Source organism: Cygnus atratus, chromosome 10 (assembly GCF_013377495.2).
Source record: "Cygnus atratus isolate AKBS03 ecotype Queensland, Australia chromosome 10, CAtr_DNAZoo_HiC_assembly, whole genome shotgun sequence".
NCBI lineage: Eukaryota > Metazoa > Chordata > Aves > Anseriformes > Anatidae > Cygnus > Cygnus atratus.
The window spans coordinates 4,167,040-4,190,827 of NC_066371.1; the positions used below are offsets into that span (position 1 = coordinate 4,167,040).

Here is a 23,788-nt window from a genome sequence, read left to right on the forward strand (position 1 = left end):
GGGAAAGCACGCCATTGCAGACAGGTAACCACAGGCTGTGAGGCCAAAGCCGCTTGAACTTGCGGGTCAGGACCTTACCAAGGTAAGGATCAGTGTACAGTAAATGATGTACCTCACACAAAAGGGTAAATCTTCCTGCTGCACTGCCCTGCTCTGTAAACTCCTATTTATTTTGAGGCTAGAGCTGGTCCTTCACTACTACAATGCATTCAGTTGCCAGCAAAGCTACACAGCTTGGCCATTTTGTACTGATGTCACGACGAGTCTTCATCAATGGTATCCTATAAAATACTTAGCCTTACTATCAATGGAAATGTGAAGAAAATGTACTGTTTCAGAATTTCATCCAACTTTGATTCTGAGCAGATGTCAAAGTATAAATTACTTCATACAAGGAGAAAATAGCAATACTAAATGAGAAGCTACAGAAAAACCACAATGCATAACCATATGCTCTCTTCAGAGAATGTATGTACCACAACAAAACCCTACCAAACTTCCTTCCTAATAAAAATGATTATCAATAGCAATCCCATGAAATCCTCAACCGGTGCAACGTGTGATTTTATACTACTTATCAATAAAATTGATTTTATATGTAGGAGATATGCCAGCAATGTCTGCATAAAAATACCAGGATAAACATTATGAAATCTGCAAAACATTCTAAGGGATTTTTAGAGATTTTTCCCTTCATTTGTGTAATATGCTACAGTTTACACTTACCTGCCTATGTGCACCATTTTCTTTCAAACTTTCATTTGTGAAGATACCAATTCTTCTGGGCTACCAACATGCACACTCAAACAAAATCAGTTCCATTACCAGACTGCAGAAGAATTCCATGGCACAGCTTCCAGTCAGCACTGCTAAATCCGCTGTGCTCTCCAAACTGTTCAACTTTGGTGGCAAAGCAATGGACTGGTCATGATGTATAGTCTTCTTACATGGCGGTGGCTATAGAGATAATCAAACAGGTGGCTTAGGTCTGGAAAAAAAAAAAAAAGAAAAGAAACAGTGAAAGCATGCTTTAAGTAAAACTTCACATACTTTAGGCTTCATTTGAACAAATTTATTAACATCAAGTGTGTTATGCACATTTTATATTGCAGCCACGGTACCATGACATCATATGTATTGAGAGGCAAATCATTCAAAGGCCTGTGCTATACCGTAAGATTTATTATGTAGATCTGTAAGGAACTAATTTAAAGTACAGTTATATTTTGAGAAAAATTAAATATGGAGCCTTAATAGTCAATTTAACTTTTGGTTGATGTGCCAGTTTCCTTACTGAAATCAGCATATAAATTTTCTTTTACAGGCAAAGTACTACCAGTCAAAAAAGGCTAGAAGTTATTAGAGTCTGAAAAAAATAATTCTGAGGCAGTCTTGGAAAGCGTCAGTTAGACCAGGATGAGCTCTCTGATGAAACTTCTTATCTTTCACAGACTCATCTCATGTGAATTTGAACTTATCTAGAGAGAATGGTGTCTAGTGGTTCATAATTTAGCTTCCTGTCCAACACACTTACCATAGATTGTACTGGCAAGGTCCAAAAGTTAATTAGTGCTGAAGTTCTCTGGAAATGCATCAAAAGTTTCTGAGGCCTTGGTCTAAGTCAAATCAGCATCTGAAATTACATGCCATTAACTTCTTAATACAAAAAATGCATTCTATATACAATGCATCGTCCGTTTCTGCATGTGAAAAAATGGGACATGGGAACATTTAGGCTGAATATTAAAACTGTCCATCCGTTTTAGATCATCGGGGAGAATGATCTATTTTGAAGCAAGTATTTGCTTTTTGTGCATGTCAACAAAACACTGCACAGTATTTAAACTGCTGTTCTGTATGAGAAACTGCTGAACTGAGTTCTGTATGAGTGAAGATGTTTTCTCAAGAATGATGATGTTTTCTCATGAAGAGATGCCAGATCCTTTGGATTTCCAGCAAGAAGATCAATCTTTATCAGCATGGAAGAATGTTTGTCTATTTTGTTTTTTAAGCTTTGTCAGCAGAGGTTGTATCCCTTCAGGACAAACATTTGAATGCATTTCAGAGGGGACAGGAAGAAGAGAATCAGTAGTATTTAAAAATGTAGAGAATGATGTGGAACCAGAATACCAATCATCGTCTAATGACAGAATAATCAGATTAATTTTACATTAAATTCTATATTTAAAGAGTTGGCTTTTAAACAGACTTTTCTGCCTTTATCAATTTCCTTAAGCCTCTTGTATTTTGTCCCAAATGCTGTTTCCTTGGCGTCACCAGGCTCTGCCTCTATTCACACGGACAATCTGGTTCACATCTGCCCGCTCTCCTGCGAGACACTTACGGAACTGGGCATCCTGTTCCAGCAGTACTTGCGGGACTGATCTTCTGTGTTTTCCTGCTCCCCTGCGCTGCTCTGCATTTCAGCTTTTGAAATCACTTTATCCTTAATACCTTAATTCGAATTACATTAGGCCCAAACCTTCCATTCCTACTCAGTTCTCAGCTTCCCTCTCTCCAGAGGTATTTCTTCTCACTAGGTGCTGTACTTATACATACAAGCAGTTATATTCTGAGCCATGGCACTGAATTTACTTTCAGCAGTCTCTTGTATTTAAGGATCAGTATCTGGCCATGTCCGATGCCAACATTTTCAGCTACCCCTGCGGTGATCGGAGGAAAGCGCTGGGGTGATGGGGGCAGCCTTCCCCCCACAGCACCCCATCCTCTGAGAAGGATTTTGCCAGATTTGTAAGGCTTGCGGGGACAGTAGTTGAGGCTTAGGGCCTTAACAACATCAAATACTGCTTTCACTTGTTGAGACCGTTTACACAACCCCAGAACCAGGACGCCAGGGGCACCAAACCACCACAGTCAGTGCCGTGGCTTCTCTACGGAGAAGGCGGGGGTGAGCCTGCGCCATGCTGTGAGGGGAAAACCGAGCCCAGGGCCAGCAGGGGAGCCCTCGCATCCCTTCCAGCGCCCTCCTCGGAGGGCGTGCAGCGGGCCGGAGGCGGCCTGGTAAGGACAGCCCTGTGAGGGACGGGCTTGTGGGGCCTGTGCGGGCCGGTTCTGTGCGAGGCCGCCCCTCAAGGCGGAGCTGCCGCCCGGGCCCGCACATGCGCTGCCGCCACAGCTCGGCACAGGCGGCCTCGGGTATGGTGAGTGGCGGCAGAACCGCCTCGTCGTGCCTCTTCCCGTCCCTCCGGCGGTGCCCCGGGTGCGGTCACCGGGCCCTGCCCACGGGCTGCAGCCGGCCCCCGGCCGAGCCCTCGCCTCCTGAGGCAGCTGCGGGAGCCGGGCGGGCGGGCAGGCGGGTCCCGTGCGGCGCCCTGGGGGAGAGTTGCGATAGGCAACTGTTCACGTGCGCAGCAGGGCCGGGTTGTGTGTTTTGTTTTGTTTTGAAAAAAAAGAGAAAAGGCTGGGAAACTTAGTTATTCGGGAAAGCTCGGCGTTAAGTTGGAGCAGGCGCTGCTGGGGATGGGGTGGTGTGGGGGCGGCCGGCGTTTGGGGCTGGGGGGCGGCACGGGGGGAGCCGCACTTTCCAGGTGGTGCTCCGCGTTTTTTTCTTTTTTAGGTAATTTTTTTTTTTAATTACAACTGTATTCTAAGATAAACCTAAAAAAATAACCTGCATGAGGAAGCTTTTAAAGGGTGAGACAGGTGGTATATATCAGATGGATGGTACTTTGTAAAGTCCTTCCCTCGTTCAAAATATTTACTCACCTATGTACAAACGTACATCTGATGCTGTTAGATGACAATTTAAACCTTAAAAACACTCACGGAAGGAGATTCCAAGTACAGGTAACTTAATCCAGTGCAACTTGTTGTACTCAGGTGCTCTTTGGCTGAATCTTCAGGCGGGACTGACATTGAGCTGCTTCCTCAGGATTGCTGAAACTGATCAGAAAACTGCAAACTGATCAAAATAGTAAGTGTGCTTGCCTTGGAGGTGAGGAAATCCTGAGACTGTCAGTTGCTTGTGTTGCTGAGACACCTCTCGTGGCCCAAGCCCACTGTGCAGGAGCACCCCTGACTTGCCCTGCAAGTACAGTCCCCGTGGCCTGTGTGGTAAATGTGACACGAAGGGCAGTATGCTCAGGGTGTGCGCTCAGCTCCTCTTTGTGGGGTGTACTTAGTCTGTTGCTTGTGTTCTGGCTTGTGTGCATCCCACTGTAAAGTGCAGCTGTAGTTATTATAAAATACTGCTGTTTGTCAACATTTTAAATTGTGGTTTATGGTCAGTTTGCTGTGAAGTAGTAAACAACGGTTACAAGAAATTGTCAAGTTTTAGGACTGAACTTGGTGTGCTTTTTACGATGAATGTAGTAAGTACTTTTGTGCGCTCCAAATGTTTGTGTTCTTTTATGATAAGTTTTCGTTATGGTGCAGCAAGATGGTACCTTCATATTCTTGATAGGAACGCATTTTTTGGTGCTGTTTTCTTGAGTATGTAGAAGATAATTCTGTGAGAATCTGAAATGTGTTTCGTACAAAATTTTCAAGAGACTATTTACTGTCATAAAATGGAAACTACAACGTATTAACCATTTCTTGTTTCCCTGTTTTGATAGGGCCGTATAGTCAGTGGTTGCTTTGCCTGCGGCATTCATCATGATAACTCCAGCTTTTGAGCTGAGCCAGGATCCGGATTTTCTTACAATAATCATTGAAGTACCTTATGCGAGAGCTTCAGAGTTCGACTTGTATTTTGAAGGGGAAGATTTTAAATTTTATTCTAAGCCTTACTTTCTCAGGCAAGTAGTGGAAACATTTAAAAAAAACTTTGGGCTTCATCAAATATATAAAAGTCAGTAGAAAATGAACTTCATGTGGGGTATTTCATATCATTCTTTATCTACAGCTCTGACGTTCTTGACTTCAGGCAGCCCATTTTTTTGGAAGGAATTGTATTTATGGATCCGTCCTCTTTCTTTCCAGACATTAAGTCACCTTAAAAGGAACTTAAATAACTGCTTTTCTGAGTTTATCATACCATAGAGTTTTAGTTGTAAAATGACGACAGGGTTCTTTGGATGCATGTAAGTGATAGAGAGCCAGATACAATATATTTGATGAAGAATGTATTTTGATGCCCAATAACATATGGAGAAAAGTCATGTGAGTACAGGTGGTAGGAAGTGATGTTCCAGTCTACAGCTTGCAAGTTCCTCGCTATGCTGCAGTAAAAGGAACAAGAGGCAATCTCAGTATGGAATTACTAAGGGAACTTTTGGCATGTAAGAGCTGATGAGAGTTATTAACCCTTCTTATTTTCTGTTTCCTGTGTTCTTGGGTAAGCTTACCCAATACATGTTAGCAGACCACAAGGGGTCTTAATAGATTGGTAGAATGCAGCGAATTAGTTACCTTGCGTCAAGTCACTGTGGATTAGCTTAGAATTTTTAAATTACAGAATCTTCCAAATGCTGCATGTAATGCCAAGGATGTTGTTCGTCTCTGTGGTGGCTGTGACCCTGAACTTCATAGGGATTTAGCTTCATGGCTTCTGTTATTATCAAGAGGAGTCATGTAGTTCAATTGTTTGTGCTGCTTTTGGAATGCGCCTTACGTGTCTGTGTGCTGAGATGTTAAGTTGCAGAATTAGTCAGGTATTCGGTCATTATCTCACTTCTTGCCCATAGGTTGACGCTTCCTGGAAGAATTGTGGAAGATGGCAGAGAAAAAGCATCTTACAACGCAGACAAACGTATGCTTAATGTTCTTAGTATATTTGTTGTTAAGAATGTTACTAACTCACCAGTAACTTATACTTCCTTGCACTGGCATTGCATTTAGCAAAGTATATGATAATGTAAAAAAATTCAAAGCTTCTCCTATGTTATGTAGTATTAAAAAAAATTGCTGGGGATTTGCTGTACTTAGGCTATCATGAAGCACAAATGACATTCCATAACTGTCCTAATAATGAAAAAAATACGTACAAGTCCCCTTCAAGCCCATAGGGGCCAGACATGCCATTGTACAAAGATCATTATTCTAGCAAATCCGCAATGAAGTCAGATAGTACTAAGTAGAAATGAGATAATCCTGAGGCGGTCTCATGACAGTCTTCTCTCTTAAGGTGGATGGTGTTTCTGGAAAACAGTGTTTACCTTTTGGAATAAATCCATTCATAAACAAAACAAAAGGCTTGCAAAGCCTTCATTGTGTACTGACTCAGAACAACAATCAGAATGCTGAATAGCTTCCTATGATCTTCTGTTGATGACTTGATTGGTGGAAGGATTCAGAATAAACTCAAGCTTGTTTTCTGTTGGTGTGTTATGCAATGTGAGTCAAGAGACCACAACTTGTTAAATATTCTCCTCTGTGCTTTATCATAAAAATCTTTGATTTCTGTGAAACTTGTTGAGGGTGTTTAAAAACATGCACAGAGATAGATGCACAATAAAATGCTACCTGCATGTATCCCAGTTTCTGTGAGCCTTTTTCATTAGAGGAAAAATGCACATTTTTTGTTTGTCATGGTTATTTTAATATCATAACTATATTCTGACTTTCCTTTAAGGGACCTTGACAATTCGATTACCTAAGGAGAGTCCTGGGCAGTATTTTGAAGGACTGGATATGGTGACATCCCTTTTAGCACCAAAAAAATCAAGATCAGCAAAACGTTTAGTGGAGGAGATAGGTAAGACAAAAAGTCTTAGTTATATTATCAATACAGATACATAATAAAATAGTTAGGAAAATAGATCTATCTATCTATATAAAATAAAAGAGTAATTCTACTCTTACCTAGTCCAAGGTACAAGCAGAGTATGAATGAGACTGGAATTACTAGTAAGTATTGTAAGGAATGTCTTGAGTTGAGGAGTTAGCGGTGTCGTATCTGTAGGCTTAGTTGTGATCACATTTTTTAAAATGTGTTTAATATATGCTAATCCTCTGTAGATCTTTGTACCCCTCTAGTGGCTGTATACAGTGGAACAATGATTTCAGACTTCGAGTGAGTGTACTCAAAAAGCTTTAGTTTTCCTCATCTCCATTTTTGAAATTTGTTGAATCTAGAGCAGGATCTGTGATTATTGGTTTAATCATCTGCTTGTCTGAAACACTTTAGTAACCAGTGAATGTCTTTTTTTTCTTTGTTCACTAAAATCTTTTGTGATAGAGGCAGTCTAGTCCAGTGTGAACTGTGATATAGGCACATGCCACCCTTCAACCTTACAATGCAGTTGGAAAAAGAAAAATGGGGCTTGTGTGTGAAAGTGATACTTTTACAGATTCCAGGTGACAAGAGTTATAATTTTTTGGAAGACTGCCCTTTGGGGATAGCGGCACAAGAAGTCCAATGAAACCTCACAAATTCTGAACATCCATATTTGGGAATTTGTGCGTTGCATCAACAGAAAAAAAAAAAGAAGCTTTTTCCTAATCTTTGTCTTTTTGTTATCTATAAATCTAGTCTGTTATAGCTAATTTTAATGCAAACTACTTGGTTTATTTGGTAGGGAAGTTCTCAGGAGGCTCTCAGCCAACTGGATAAGATAAAGGGAGATTTGGAGTTGTGCTGTTCACGTTTGTCTCTGTCTGCTGCCTCTGTTTTTTCCCCTCTTTGTTTTTCTGGAAGTTATAGCTGACCCAGTGTAGTAAAACATTTCTTAAAGACATAACAATGAAAAATGCTTATTTTGTTATTGGTGTTTGCCTTTCTTTTAAATCATATACATTTCCTACACAATAATTTTGTTCCTTTGACCATGCAATGTATGCAGGTGCCTCTGCTGCGTTGTCGGAGGAGGAGGAGGAGGAAGAATTTGAATGGGAAATAGAGCAGACCCCTTATGAAGAAACTGCAGAAAGCTTTCCACCACTACAGTACTGCTATGGATTTGGGAATTTGCGTTCGGGGGTGTTCCAGCGGCTGCAGGTAGATGCGTTTTTAATTTCCTAACAAAAGTTCCAGGTAGATTTCCTGTTGGATAGGCTTTCTGGCTCATTCCATAGTCAGGAGGGGATTGTTAGGTAACAGATCTCTATTGTCCCATTCTGAGACTGAGTATATTATGCCCTTGCATGTAATAGTACAGACAGATCTTTGTTTTTCAGCGAAAATAGAGATGCTTGAGCGAGTTAATTGTGTATCAGAGTTATTTCATATTAGGTGATTTTTTTTTAATTGAATAAATATTTAGATTTAAAAAAATGCAGAGTGAAGCCCTTCTGCTGTTAGACTTGTAAAATATTTCATGAAGAGGGCAATGCCTAGCTATTTACTATGTTGAATAAAATAAATTGAAATATAACTAGGTGGTATTTGCTGGTTGAGAACGTGATTCTTCAAGGTGATAGACCACCTGGTATCTGTTAGATTTACTAGGGTTATGCTGATGCACTGGAACTTTCTTTTGTGGATTAGTTGGCAGGGCAGAAGTTTTAAAATGTGATTACTTTGCTATTGTACATTCAGAAGTTCTTTTATTTCATGAATAGATGGAAGGTAATCTACACCCAGTAACATGCAAGGTAGGAGAATACCTTTCATAGTGTACAAAGCTTTTATTCAAGTAGTAGTTAATTTATTTCTTTTTAATGTTCTGCTTAAGTTCTTACACCAAGCAATTTTGGCAGTAGGTGCTTAAAACAAATCATATAACTGTAAGTTACTACTGCATGAATTGTAGGATTTTAAGGCTTTGGAGCAGAATGATTGCTATTTATGGAGAAAGTATTTGCGTTCTGTTCAGATATATACACTGGTTTATTACTATGAAATTTCTGAAGTACATTTCCCATCAGCATTAAAGTACCGCTGCTTAATGATATTTAAAAGGGCACTACAATTGCCTGTTAATTAATGTATGGCCACTTCAGAGTGTAGCAGTAATCTCAAGAGTCACAAGAACAATATCTGTGATTTTTATCTTGCCTTCTTGTGGTTGTGTGCCTTTGTTAAACATTACAATTGTCATCATACTGTAAAATAACCTGTCTGCCTGATGATAAAAAGGCATTAATAGAACTGATAATATTTGGAGCTCCTTAGAATTTGTTATAATTGTAACTCGTTGGAATTTTGATTTTTTTATTTGATAGCAGAGCCTGGATTTGAAAGATTTGAAAGGGAGGTTGGACAGTATCTAGGCTTTACACTGTAATGCTTATAAGCATCCTTCATAAACTTTTACTAAATGAATCTTGCATGTTGTATCTGCAGCTTTGTCATTTCACTCTTGATGCGTTTTCAGGACGAACTCAGTGATGTTGTAGACATTAAGGATCCAGACAGAACTCCAGTATGTGAACGTAGGAAGAAACGCCTGGCAGCAGAAGCTGCCAAGTTCGATCCTGATCATTACCTGTGAGTACTGATTTATTTTACCTGGTCAAGTAAAAGTATCTCAATTGAAATACGTCTTCTATGGGTGCTTGGTTTTAAGAACACTTGTGGAAATAATAGCTTTACTTCTTATCTGCCCCTTTGTCTCATCACAGTAGGCCTTGGTGGATGTTACTGAGAGCAGCCCTGAGGAGAAGGACACGGGGGTGTTGGTTGATGAGAAGCTTGACTTGAGCTGGCAATGTGTGTCCTTGCAGCCCAGAAAGCCGACCGTGTACTATGCCTTTTTTTTTTCCCCAGAGCTGACTCTTTTGAAGATGAAGCTATTCAGCATGTTTTGAAATACAAACCGTGGTGGGTTGAGGCTCATGAAAAAATGACAGCCTTGCAGGGAGAAAGTCATCAGAAACACGACAGCAATACATTAGGTGAGGGCATTTGATATATATATATGTGTATGTATGCACCTATTACAGAATAATTGCTGTGAAGCCTTGTTATGTTCTAGGTTATCATCCTTAAAGGAAAAAGTATGGTGTTAGCCTACAATTTTTGGTCTGGAAGACAAGTATTCTGTTACTGTCTTGCTTCTTTGAAGGACGGTTGTATACTGAAATCGGGAAGAGTTGTATGTGGAGCAGTTCACAGTACATTATAAAGCGGTCATTTCATATAAAGTATTGACCTGTTAGTTTGTGGAGTGTAGTGCATGATCTGGTTTTGGTCTCCATAATAAATTTGGGAATCAACTGTTCTTGAAGGCCATCTTAGAATTTCAGGTATGTGCAGAAAAAAATAAGTTTCCTTTTAAGAGTATGCCGGGACTTTTCAAGATTTTAAAGGAGCTGCCACAGTCAGCAAGTCACAGCGTCTGCACTCAAATGAAGCCTGTCTTTGTGTTGTCATTGTATTAGTTAGAACGTGAGTCACTTGTTTGTTGCTGGTGCTTTTCTGATTTTTCAGGTAATTGTTCCCCTTTTCTAGTTGTGTTTTGAAAGAAGAGATAGTCTAAACTGTATTTTGCGCCCACTTAAAAATGTGGTGCAGACACTTCACAGCAAGTTTTCCAACAAGCAGTTGTGGAAGACTCCTAGCCCTTATCTCTCTTTGATGGTCATGTCTTCTGTGGGATGTTTCATTTTATTTATACAGTGCCACAGACGTTCGTGGTACTTATTACTTAACTGTTTTTATGGTTCCAAGAGACTTTTTTTCAAGGGAAAATCTTTGTGTCAGTTTAGAAGCTAAATAGATGACCTTGTAACAGTACTGTTAACAGATAACTGAGATTACCTTTCTGAACACAATGATTGTAGAGACTATTACAAGTTACTATTATGCATATTCTTTTATTGTCCTTTCCTCATTTCCTCTGTAGTATGAAAATCCTATGTTTCTGAAGCAGATAACAATAATCCCTTTAGCAGAGGTTCTGTAACAAATAAAATATTAGCGCACTAATAATACCTGCACTTTCACATTTTCTACAGGGGTAGAACAATGGAATTTGGGTAAATGCTGTGTATTTTACTGCAAATGTAATCTGATCTTCATTACTGATCTCTCTTCAGCCTTTGAAACTAGAAATTAATTATATCCACCATAAGCGTTTGATTTAAAAGGCATTGGACAAAGGTACAAGAGGCTTGAAAATAGAATAATGAGGAGTTCTTTTGTTTGTTTTTACCCATTCTCTCTTTCGTGAATGAAATATTCATAATGTTTGTGTAAAGGAGTGTAACGAAAATGAAGAGCTGCTGGATGATTTTCTTGATTAAAAAATAATTTTTTATTCCAAATAGAAGTTCTAAAAGAAAAAAACCACATGCATAGCATTCTCGGACTTCAGGGGAAGCAACAATACAGAAGCTGCTCAAAAGCCTGGCAAGCCTGCTAAGGAAAGTTATACAGAAATTGGGACTTCAAAAAGGCTCGTCTTTTCTCTAAAGCATTTGTTAAAACAGCCTTTTTTTGTAATAAGGATGATCAGAAAAAGCTTAGTGTGGCCTTTATATGGCAGAGTGAAGAGGCTCATGTAGTTTTGAGGATCTTGAGTAAATTTGAATAACGTAAGTGTCCATCTGGTGTTTGGGCTAGGTAATGACAACAGGCCCCATGTGCCCTCCAACTGAGAACTCTGTTCTGGTAACAGAGTTTGGATGGCAACAGCAGCTAGCGATGGCAGGCAGCGGATCGGGGATCTGAAGCCATCGGAGGCTGCTAAACCTGAATGAGTTGTGGTAAAAGAAACCACCATGAGAGGGAGTACAGGTTCCACTTGAAGTTCTCTTATGTGGAAATAAGGGCAGGAGGGGGTCCAGGCTATTCGATCTGGAATCTGATGATCAATAGGAGGATTAAAATGTTCTTGTATTGCTCTTACGGTTTATCCAGTTGAAGGGATTGGATAATCTGGGTTACAGATCTGGTTTATCTGGGTTACAGATCCAGGAATTCTCACAAACTGGTTGCGATTTAATTGCATATCTGCATTAATGTGTTTCCTAGTATGCATGTTGAGTAAATGGAAACGACACAGAAAACACACACAGAAGAAATAAGGACTGTGCTGAGTAAAGGACCTTCTTTACTACTTGAGAAGCTTTGCATCATTTCCATTAGAAGCGGGGAGAAATCTGACTGCATTCCGCCAAGGTGTGTTACGTACCTAGAAGGATGTGGAGACGGTTGCTGGTATTAGATGGTGCTTCTAGTAAGAACAGCCGCTGAGAGGGTGAGGTACTTCCATGCATACAGCTTGCGAAGAGACTACAAGTTTTATGGTGTTTAAAGCTGTTTACAACTCAGAATAGGTGTGCTACTATGGGCTGAAGGCTGGAGCAGCTGATTTCCAGAAGTCCTGTCTGACTGTCTGACCTAGACTGCTCTATGGTTCTGCGAGTCTGACCACTGAGTTGGCTCTCTCTAGGTGGCACATGTTATCTCAGTACCCCTAACACATGTGGAACTGTAAGTTTCACAACAGTCTTGAGATACAGATACTACACTCTCTTGGGTGCTGAATACTCTGAACCTTACCTAGAATTTAAGTGATGCGATCAGCTGTATAAAATTTTAGCCACACAGTGAGAAGGCACCCTCATCGTACTGTTTAGAGATTAAATTGTACTTCACTGACAGTTGGGTAGTGAGGAGCAATTTGAAATGTGTTAATGAGAAATTGTAGTTTAAAATAAGTAAATGAAGTGATTAAAAAAGTGAGGGTAGTCTCAGTATAGCAGTAAATTTGTTTATGAAATTAATTTGCACGATTCATTTAGATGTGCGTGTATGAATACACAGTCCTGTAGTAGCAGGAAGAGGTATGATTTTGGCAGTGACAAACATAAAATGCTTTAAAATCAAAGTTAAGTTGCAAATTTAGGATTTGATAAATAGCAGATGCTGCTCTTCAGAAAGCGAATATGGATTGTTGTGGAGGCATTGTTAGATAAAACATTGGTAATGCCAATGGACAAAATGCAGGCTTAATATAGCAGAAAATGTAATTATGATTTTACTTGTTCTGATTACCTTGTACTATACACTTGTATTTTTGAATTAGGAAAACAAAGTAGGTGGTGGTTTTGACATGTTAATAATTAGTTTTAGGCCTGGATAATTTCTTCTTCAAGATCTTTAAGGAATTGATAGATCTTTATTTGTAAACTTCAAGTATTTTCTCCAGAGAGAAATTTTATTAAGAACACCTGGTACTTTGCAGTAACTAAGTTAATGAACATCTTGTAGCATTTACCTTTGGGATTTGTCTAGTCTTGCTGCTTCTTTGCTCTTGTCTAGTAGACTTTTTTTCCGTGTTTATGGTCCAGTTGTATATGGTAAAATGCTTCAAGAGAGTTTGCATTTTAGAGGAAGAGAAGACTCGTGTTTCATGAAATTCACTGAATTCACAATTTCTTTGCTTTCTACGTAGAACCACTGTTGACATTTTACATGTACCTCTGGAATGTGGATTCTAGGGAATCTAACAGGTATTCAGTAGTAGAATTAAAAATGTTTGCCGTCAATGGTGGGTTGTTTCTTAACCTGGATGAGAGTAACTGTTGTAAGCTGTGAGACAAATGTCCACTTGTAGTCGTTAAGTCACTGATTAAGAACAGTGGAAGGAGAGTTCTCAGTGGTAGATCCAGTACTCAATATAGTGAGCATTTAGAGGTGAACAGAAGCGATCCCGATGCACATCTATCTTGGCTGCTAATTGTAGCAAGCACGGTGAGATGGACCTAGAAATCGGAGAGTGCTGGGGTAAGTGTCTTGCATCCAGCAGAAATTGTATCCTGTGATATAATTCTTTCAAAGCATGAGAATCTTTAGTTTCTTTGTAACAAACTGCTTTACTACTGTAGTCCCTGGAAGTGATTTTAAGCTTTATGAATGTGATCTGACATGGGAGTCTTTGCTTACAGACTTGGGCTTTTTTCCTTTTTTTTTTTTCTTTCAGAATTTCTTTTGCTCCTTTAGCTTTGGTTTCACCTCTGCTGTTTTGTGTTTCCCTTCAGGATGAAAGTGCCACTTGCATATACTATTAATAACAAATTGTGTTCTACTCCAGGAGAGGGTTTTCTGTAGAAGGCTTGTTGAAATTGGAAATGCCTTTTTTCTTCCCAATTGGATCTCCTAACTGTAAACACCCTGTTGTGATACCTCATTAAACCCACCCTACTGTAGCAACTTTCAGAGTGGTTTTATGCTATGTTTTTCAGAAACTAATTTTTTTCCAGTGTGCTACAACATTGCGCATATGGTTTTATGGATAATTTTAATATGAATGATGGAGGTGACTCGCTGAACAATCAATGCATTTTAAGAACTTGCCAAGAAATTTGCTGATAGAATATAGATGTGCCATCTATATTGGTGATTTAGGGGATAATACTGAGCTGCATGGCATTAATGGGAGAACAGTCGAATTGCCACAGTCTCACTAAATTGTCATGTTGTACTAGATCATAGCAAATGGAAGAGATCGGCTTTCTTAAGATGACATAAAAGCTGGATTTTTTTTGTGGGAGCTTGTAAATAAATGGAGACTGGCTCGGCTCCAGAGAAATGTTTTAGCTCATAAAGAAGTTTCCATAGGAATTTAAATCAAGTATTTCATGGTTATGAAGCTGAGAGAAACGTTTAAGAAGTTCATAAAGAAGAAACATTCAAAAATGTTTTTCTTAATTTGTAATTTGATGCCTGAATACGAGGTGTGTGCATATGTATGTGCCTTTGGTATCACAAACATTTGTTTCAAAACAGTCATAAAATTAAAAGTCTTGTAGAAAGCTCTTTGGATGAAGAAGTTCACATGTCTTGCAGAGGGGTAACATCTCTGAGAATGTGGATTGTATAAATTATTTGAGGAGAAACGTCTCTAAGCACCTTCGTGATCATCATCCTTACAATAGAGAAATGAGTAAGGGATGTAAAAATAAACATGTTTTACCAGGAATTGTAACCTTTTCTCTCTCTAAGCTGCGTTGTAAGCTCTCCCGAGGGATTTATTTGTGTTCCAAGGGTCCGGGGCTCTGATATGTCCCAGCCTCATAACCTTGGCTCACACTGTTGACAGCTGTGAGAAAGTCCACAGAAAATTCAGTGGTAAAATTACAGGTAAGGTTGTGGAGACAGGATTGTTAGTGGCTTAAGGATTCCAGAGGTAAATGGTGATGTGGAAAACAGGGAGTCGAGGTGGGAATTTCTGGGTTATCAGGTCAAGTTGTTAGTGCTAATGAAGTTGGTGGAAGATGGCAGCTCACTAATATTTGAGGATCTGCCTTGGAGAGCTGCAGAAGCTGACCTTTCCCCTCCTGACTGGTGCCTGGCTACCAGGGACTCCAGGTGTTTTATCAGGGTGCTGAACCTACTAGTCAGTATCACCCCCTCATCCTGGTGTGTTGACCAATAATTGCTTTTTGTTTCGGCGTTTGAATGTTTTGCTTGCAGCCTCTCTCTGCCCCCAGCTAAGTATGGCAGAACACGGTGACTCAGAGGTGGTAAAAGAATAATTGAAGAGAGATTTTAATATTGTAAGGTGTTGTTTTTTCTCCTTTCCTAGAATAAATCAAATTCAATAAACTAAGTGGAACACCATGTATCAACCCTTGCACTTGGTGGGGCTTGTTATGAAGGTGTAACTGGAGCGCTGCATTAGGCTTGTACCTATCTTCTCAGAAATCTCCCTAAATGAGGGGCATCTTTAAACTCGGGCAGGTTCCAGTTTTGCTGGTACTTGCAAAAATACCGGAGTGGGGCATCTGCAATGCAACAGAGCATCAGCTGGTAACACAACTTTCTCCTGTCAAGTCGCTTTGTGTCTGTAACTTTCTCTTGTGGTGTGACCAAAATGTGTCCGCCACATCCATCCGACTCAGTAAATCAGAGCCTGTTGACACGGAACGCCTGCACTCCATGCTGCCTGGATGAAAATCTCTTAGCTCAGGCTTCTAGCTGTTTTAATTTTACTAAATGACTTCTCGGTGTACTTTGAGTTTGTGCAGAGATGGCTTTTAGTCAGTTATCTCCTTAATCTGTGCTGTTATTTCAAGGTAATTTTGACATCCTTTCTGAAGTGCTTGAAGTACTCTTCAGGAAGTTTGCCATTCAGTATGCTATTTCAGCTATCCATGCCTGCACCACAGATCCCTAGAGAAATATTTTGATGCGTTATCGCAGCATGACTGCTGTGGTGGTGCCTTCCTCTTTGTGTGTCCCAAAGAGAAGGTGCTGGGTGAGGTGGTTCACTGCCTTGGCTCAGTACAGCTGTTCTTAACTAACTGAGGTACGCTGAAGGTGAGCAAAATGCAATGGTCACTGGCAGTGGAAACCATAGCTCTTTGGAAGGAACTGTAGCTTTCATACTGCCATCAGTGGCATAGGATTTCATGTTTCTTTGATCTTTCTTAAACACCAGGAGGATATTATCAGACAGTGTAAATGATGCTCCTAAATCCTATATCTAGGTCCTGAGTCAAAATTTGACGTTTAGAAATACAAAATTGTATCTTTCCTTTCTTTCTTCCCTATTTATTTAGTTCTTACACTTTCCTAAAATAAGAAAAAACACTTGTTTTCTTCTGTGTTCTTCTTATCCCATACAACATGGACTTAGTAAATTAAAATTTCTTGAGGTCCCGATTATGCATTTACTGCTATGCGAGTTACCAACGCATCCACGGAAATCCTTGGTGCTTTCTGAGGGCTTCAAAATTGCTGGTGTACACATGCAATCCTTTCCAGGGCTGGAACTTCACTTTGCAAAGAGTATATCAGAGTTTAATACATAGTAAAGAATGATTTAGGCTTTTTCTTGAGTGATGAGTGACTTGTAAGTAGTAATGCTTCTTTTTAAAGATACTGTTGAAATAGTGTTACCACCCGTTAAATCAAAGTGTCAGCTTTAAATTCATAATCAATTATCCTTTTACTTTATGTAGTTGTCTTCACTGAAGAAGAGAGAGAGCAGCTGAGAAGGTTCACAAATAAATCCTATCTTCTGGATAAAAGAAGCCGTCATCACGTGTATCTGAGCTTAATTGATATCCTTCTGGCATATTGCTATGACATCTGTGTCAACGAAGGAGACCAAAATGTAAGTGATTCAAAAAAAAAAAAAAAAAAGAAAGAAAAAAGGAAGTGTAATATGTCTTAGTAACCTGTTGCCAGACCCTGTTCTGTTGTTTGGAAAACTTAACTTTCAAAGTGAACTTAGTTCCAAGTGTTTAAAAACACATAATTGACTAAGTTACAATGAAAGACATTCCATCTCTAGATTGAGCTGTTGGGATGCATTTAGGGATTATTGCAATTTCTAAATACTTCTTCGGGAGCAGAATTTTAGCTATGGGAGCGAAGTGGAAGGAGATGTGGGAGATTACAGATACTTCCCTTTGGTTCTGATTTGTGATGTGTCTTGTTTATGTAAACGTGGATTTCATGAAAGCATTCCTGTATAGACGGTTCTTAGGATTTTTTTGACAGTTTCATAATAGATATCTATGCTGATTTGGATTCTGAAAAAGCGTGGAAAATCATTAAGTCTGTAGGACTGAGACTATGAATTCAGTGTTTTATATAGGCAATCAGTACATGCCTTTAACAAAAATGAATTTTTTTAGACTGATACATTTTTATTTTTAAGCTTTTGCAGTGAGTATGAAAAATGTTTGAGGCACTCTGGAAACTGTCATTAGGCATTTAAAATCTTAAAATCAATACACATTTAAAAACAAAACAACAACAAAGTTTTTTTTTCTCCAGTATTCAAATGCTGGGGGGAAGTAGGAAGGCGGTTTCCAGTTTCAGTATTCTGGTGTTTCTGTCTCTTGCACAGAACAGCAGCCAGCTTTATTTTGTGTTTTGTATCCTAGGCTTTTTGTAGGGTATAAAGAAGGAAGAAAATAACAGAAGTTTAGTATGGATTCAGTGCAGTTCTTTGGAAAACTTGTCTTTATAAAATGGACCTGCTTTCCAGATAAAAATGTTAACATCTCCTCTGCTGATACTAACCAAGGAGATGTTTTCTGTATGCTTTTAATCAAAATACTGCAACATATAATCAAAACCATTCTGTTCTAATCAGACTGAATTGTGAAGCATGGATTTTAGAATTGCAGGCAGAACTGTGCAGACCTGCCTATTGAACAGAGTAATCGCAGGGCTCCTGTATCGTTTGTTAATGTTGCACAAAGATGCATATGTGTGAGGAACACATGCACAAATCTTCATTGAGCTTTGCAATAGTTATGTGTTGGTATATGCAGAAAACACATTCTGTCTTGTTTCTCTTTAGTGGGAAGACTAAGACATTCAGGCCACACAAATCTTTACAAAAGTCAGGGTTATAGTTGAAGGCTTCCTGGCTTTTAGCCATAATCATCCCCCTAGACCATGCTACCACAAAAATATTACGAATCTGCCGCATCTTAAGAATAATGACATTTTATGTGTACTGCTGGCTTTAGGACACCCTCTGAAAGCCAGAAGTCTTGAGCTGTTTTCATGAAACAAGGCCTTTTAGCTTGATCTGTATTTATGCACTGTGCAGATCGACGTTTCTGTTGCTTGCTGAAAAGGGACAGAATTCCACAAAAAATAATTTTCTTTGTGATTGGTGTTGTATTTTAAAGGCTTTGTGCATGGGCTAGATGTTCCCAATACAGAAACCGTTTCAGATATTTTAACATCTGCATTGCAATAAAACTTTTAATGCTGTCCTGTGACCATTTCAATGCATATAATGTAATTACTCTTTCATGTTCACAAAGGTTCTTAAATTGCTGCAGGAATGTTATCTTAAATAGTTTGCCAGCAGTCTTGAATGTTGAATTAGATGATATTTGTTCTATGGTCTCCACTTAAAATCAGGTTGAATCATCTTGGAATGTCAGGAAACTGAGTGCAACGTTGTGCTGGCTGGAGGTGAGTTCAAACTTTTGCTTTGCATTACATATTTGCAGTATTATTTGTTCTTGGCATTGTACGTTGCATTTGAGGAAAGCTTACTTGTTCGGTATTGAAGCTCAAATAACTGTATATCCACTTGTTGATAAATATTAGAAGAAATTGATTGTGACCTCTGGGCTCCCAGTTAGTAGTAGCCCCAAGAGGCTCGAGCATGACCTCTGGTCTGTTTCTTGGTGCTGGGCCTTGCTCTGGACTGTTGTGGAAGAGTTGAGCTCAGGCAATACAAAAAAGCTGCTTATCTGAATGCTTTTATTTCAGATTTCTTGCAAAGTTAGCCAGTTGACATATATTGCTTTACTCAGTCCCTTCTTTTCAGCACTGTTGTCCCATTACTTGTGGGGATTTGCTAGCCCTTTGAAATCAGCATAGACTGGAGGGAACAAACTGTTTTTTTTCTATTGTGTGCTTTCACATTGTTTACTGAAAGCTCACAGGCCTCTGTAATTAAGTTGTCACACAGCTGGGAGTGGAAGGGACGTAACCTGGCCTGCGGACGTTTACTGCTCATGATGGCAGCGGGCTAGAAGGGTCTGGCCCTCCCTTGTTCCTGAAATTACTGAGCCACGTCTCAGTTTGCGGGATCAAAAATGAGATTTCTGACAGGCTATTTGGCTTCAGTCCTATGACCACTTCTAGTAGTGGTGAGAGATGTATTGGGTAACAAGAACTTGTTCTGTTCACAACTGATTTTCCAGGTTGGTCAGTCTTCCTTTGTGTCCGGCTGGGTGTCCTGTGGTAGCTAGTCATGGAGTGCAGCTAAAATAATGATTGCCTTAACTCCCGAATGTTTTCAGATTCATATCCTAACACAGCGAAGGAGTTTTCTGCATGTGCTCATCCTATAACGTAGCAGTTCTTGGCGCAGCCTGCGCCAACAGTATACTTCACACCCAGGAAATTCAGTCTCTTGGCACCAAGCTGTTAATAACTATATCTGTTATACAAACCATGTAGAGGCGGGTGTTTTCATCAATCTGTAAACAAAATTGCCTCAGCTATGGGTTGTTTGAACTGACTGCCGTTTTTGAACTGATTGTCATGTGTACACACCTTAGACTCAAATAACAAAATATGATTAAAATGCTTATCAGCAGTCATTAAAATGAAAAACGAGTTGAGGTGGTCATATAATACAAAAAAGTGCTCACTGTCAGCAAAGCACTTTTATTAATTTTAATAAATTGTGTATTCAAGGTGAAATTGGTATTTTTATTTGAATTCATAAATGGAATATTTTGTCTTTTGAAAAGTGAAAGCTGGAAAAGAAATCGCTCTTGTAAGAGAGTATGTAATAACTCATTAATGCCTCTGGTCTGAGTAAATTAGAGGTCTTCCTCACTCATAAAGGAGGACAATGAACTGCTTTCCCTAGGCAGATATATTTATCCTTGTCTCAAATATCTATAATTTTCATGAAAGGCAGCGTCGTGTATCATTTTTAGAGTTCTTACATGTACACATGTATTTTGTTAATATCATGTGTTTTTAATTTTTCTTAAAAGAAAAAAAAATCTTAAAAGGCTTTTTATAGCTTCCCTTTAATATATATAATAATGTGGGGCAGATGGAATTTATTGCTTTAATCTAAAGAATGACAAAGTCTCAAGTTAGACGTTTTATTCTAATGTTCCCTACTTTTTTTAAATTCAAAACCACTGAAATGTATAGGACTTCTGTTATTCTGCTCTGCAAACTAGCTGCACAGTCTTGTTTCTATTTAACATGTTGATTTTCACGTCTATCAAAGTACAGATTTTAGATGCATAATACATAAACTACTTTTTATCTATGCTACTTTTCCTTATATATATAAAAAGAAATAGTTCTTAGTATTGAAAAGTACACAGACTAATTCAGATTTTTCATTGATATATGCAGCGTTTCTATGACATTCATGATGTTGTGGTATGTTTTGGAAGAAGAGTGCTCTGCTATCCACTGCACAGACATTTCGACTTGGTGACACGTGCCTTGAATGATACAGTCATGATACTACAACTAGGTAAGCATTCAGCCACATTGTTTGTATGTCTGTTAAAAAAAAAAATCCACACAGACAAAAACAAAACAACAACAAAAAACAACAATAAAAAGTACTTCCTAATCTTTTGGCCAGTTTCACCTGAACTTGATAGATAGCCACATTCCTGGACATCTGCTGGCTTTGTGAAAAGGGGACTGGGGAGTGAAGGGAACGCAATTAGTGTACTTGCCAGGAAAGAGCCTGTGAAGCACCTCATTAATTAGGCAGCAGATAATGCATGCGGTTGGGGGGGAAATTCAGCTACATTATTCACACCAGAGAATCCACACAAGTGTTATGAATATCTCATCCTCAGAAAAAGCTTTGATCAGAGCTAGTATCTTAATAAATCAGTGTAGCCCAACTGTGATTTGTAAAGCTTTAGGGAAAAGGTCTTCAGAGAAAATTACTGTAATTATTAACATGATGTCAAATTCTAAAGTATTTTTCTTTATACTGTATTTTTCTGTTTTTAAAGTTTTTTTTTCTGTTAGTAAATAACATTAATAAAGCTTTTTTTATGGTAGGTTAGATACTATAATTGTTTTAGACCCTATTCTAAAGGTTTCTTATGTTTTTATTATATATTTCAAAGCAGAGTCACTTATTGCTACAAATGTAGCAGGAGTTCTGTTGTCTTGTTGTTCTTTGTGTTCAGTTGCCTGACTGAAGTCCTGTTGAAAAAGACTAGAAGGATTTCTGATAACTTCCATGATTTGTCTCTATTTAAAGGAAGTTTTTAAAGCATCCTCTTCAGTTGTTCCACCTGTTCAGTTCATGTTCTGCTGATCACAGTTTTGCAGTGATGAATCTGAACAGCTTCCTTAATAGGATTTATTGTTTGGAAGATCAGTTCTTTAAATTTAACCCTTGTCAATCCTGTTAGGATTTTGACAGAAAGGAATTTTAATGTAACATTAAATTCCTGCTCTCCTTGCCAAAGGACAAACTTTCAAAACTGTGCTTATTCCAGCTTCACGTGTGCAGCTGTGCACAGCCACAGTTGTGTACCCATCAGTAACCAAAAGAAGAACGTGGATGTGCATCCTAACAAGGGTTCAGGATGGGGGCTCCGGCTGCCTCAGTGGCACTGGAAAGGCACGTGCGAGCCTCACAAAAAGGGATTTGTGCCCGTTTCAGCCAGAGTTGTTAACAGCAGAGAGGAGGGCGATATCTTGAGCGGGAGCAGTGATTATCTCCGGGTGCTGCCCGGGAGGCCAACACAAATATGTGATTTTCTTCGTGTGGCTGTAAGGCTGTTGGGAGGGATGTTAGCAAGTTAGCAGCGTGGTGGTAAGAGTCGTAGTGATTATTACTGGCTCTTGTGAAAAGTCTGGGTTTTGTGCATCAAATTAGTCTTTCCTATTACTTTCCTATTATCGTGTGTGTTTAGAGTGAAAAGTGCTATGTTTTTTAAATAGCCAACTACCAAAGTATTGGGAAAGATTAAAAAAAAAAAAAAAATGGCTATAATACCTGTCTGCAGTCAGTGGGGGGGAGGAAAAAGCGTCAGAAGAAATGGGTTTGCAGATAATGCTTGTACTGCTGAGACCTCTTTGTTCAATGAGAATGTTTTTGCCTTCAGATTTCACTGGAAGTCAAGCCATGCTTTTGAGGGATTTGTTTTTACAGAATACTGGGCAAACTATGCAATGTGCAAAGCATAACAATTGAAGACAGCATTAAATGCTCTGTTACCCTTCTTGTTTAGTGCACGGGATGCATCATCACCAACCTGATTCAGCACTCTGTTGCAATGCAGGTGTGATGACTGCAGGTAAAAATGACTGTCAGCTAACAGGTAATGAATGCAGTTAAACAGGACCACAAAACTATTCCTTGCTATGCAAGAGGACAAGTGTTTAACTCCAAGGAAGTACTGGGTTGAGTTGACCACATCCTTAAGTTTTCTTTTCAGGGTGCTGGTAACAGAAGATGGGATATATAATGTATTTGATAATAAAATCAGGGCATTTTGGATGCAATTTGGCTCAGGTGTGTTCATACATGTATTTATTAATAATGTGCTCAAAATCTTAGCTGCAGATTTGAAATTTTGTGTACCAGGACAGGAATAGTCCAAGTGTAAAATGGAAGCAGCTTAATAGACAGATGTTAGGAAAGTCATTTCTATTTGAAAGTTTTTCTGTACAATTTTTCCACTATTAACAAAATAATTAAGGAAATAAATATTCAGCTTTTAAAAAGTTTTCATATTCTAGAGAAATGAGCACAGTAAAAGAATTTATTCAATAATAGTAAAGAATTCTGATGGAATTGAACTGTTATATGTCAAGCTATTTGACTTTATTTTTTAAATGTTGGTGCTATCTTGATGTATCACTTCCAAAATACAGGGTACTTCATTTTTAAGGTATTAAGGACTTTGCATGTCGTTGAAACGCTTCTTAATTTGAATTATGACTTCCCAACAAAGTGTTATAAGACAAAATGCATTAAGCTGATTAATATTAAGGTCTTTAGCAGATTTTCTCATTCCGTTTTAGTTAGCGATAATACATAAAATACTTCAGCAATACTGTTCAAACTTCAGTGTTGTCTAGGATATGTGCTGTATTGTTCTTTGGATAATTAAAAAAAAGAATGAAATAGTGGCACGTACTAGCTACAGTGCTATTTCCAGCAAAATCTGTATTCTGCATTTATGGAAATATATGGAGCCCCTTTTCAGGAGACTTGTAGTAAGTACGTGGCACGAGCTGGTTCTGTCAGGATTTACTGCCATTGTGCTACCGTTGCCTAATGCTGATTTGAAAGCCATCATCTGTAAGCTAAAAATAGGGGACTTATTTACCCTCTGTGACGTGAAATATGCTTCGCCTCTTTCACACAGAAGTTAACGCTCGTAGATTTAGGGTGAAATAATTATCGCTGTTGGCTGCAGGGTAAGTTATTGCCAGGAGATTTTCATTCCGAGGTCGGGAAGAGTCCTTTGCTTGTTTTTCAGAATGGCATTCTTC

The 23,788-nt window shown here is 38.9% G+C and overlaps 1 protein-coding gene across 5 annotated transcripts in view; it reads left to right on the forward strand.

Moving 5' to 3' along the window:
* Nucleotides 1-3,091: 3,091 nt before the first annotated feature.
* The window catches only part of SHQ1 (SHQ1, H/ACA ribonucleoprotein assembly factor), a 47,598-nt gene continuing 26,901 nt past the window's right edge, over nt 3,092-23,788 (forward strand). Inside the window, exons 1-11 of one of the 5 annotated variants that reach the window (XM_035546953.1) lie at nt 3,092-3,161; nt 3,841-3,934; nt 4,578-4,760; nt 5,649-5,713; nt 6,536-6,658; nt 7,746-7,900; nt 9,219-9,331; nt 9,611-9,738; nt 16,756-16,910; nt 18,686-18,739; nt 20,663-20,786. In XM_035546953.1, the coding sequence (XP_035402846.1) occupies nt 4,618-4,760; nt 5,649-5,713; nt 6,536-6,658; nt 7,746-7,900; nt 9,219-9,331; nt 9,611-9,738; nt 16,756-16,910; nt 18,686-18,739; nt 20,663-20,786 (1,060 nt within the window). In that variant the 5' untranslated portion in view covers nt 3,092-3,161; nt 3,841-3,934; nt 4,578-4,617. Of the gene's footprint in view, nt 3,221-3,251; nt 3,578-3,840; nt 3,935-4,577; nt 4,761-5,648; nt 5,714-6,535; nt 6,659-7,745; nt 7,901-9,218; nt 9,332-9,610; nt 9,739-16,755; nt 16,911-18,685; nt 18,740-20,662; nt 20,787-23,788 lie in introns of those variants that run through there. The other 4 variants (XM_035546954.2, XM_050712869.1, XM_050712867.1 and 1 more) reach the window with 4 other exon arrangements.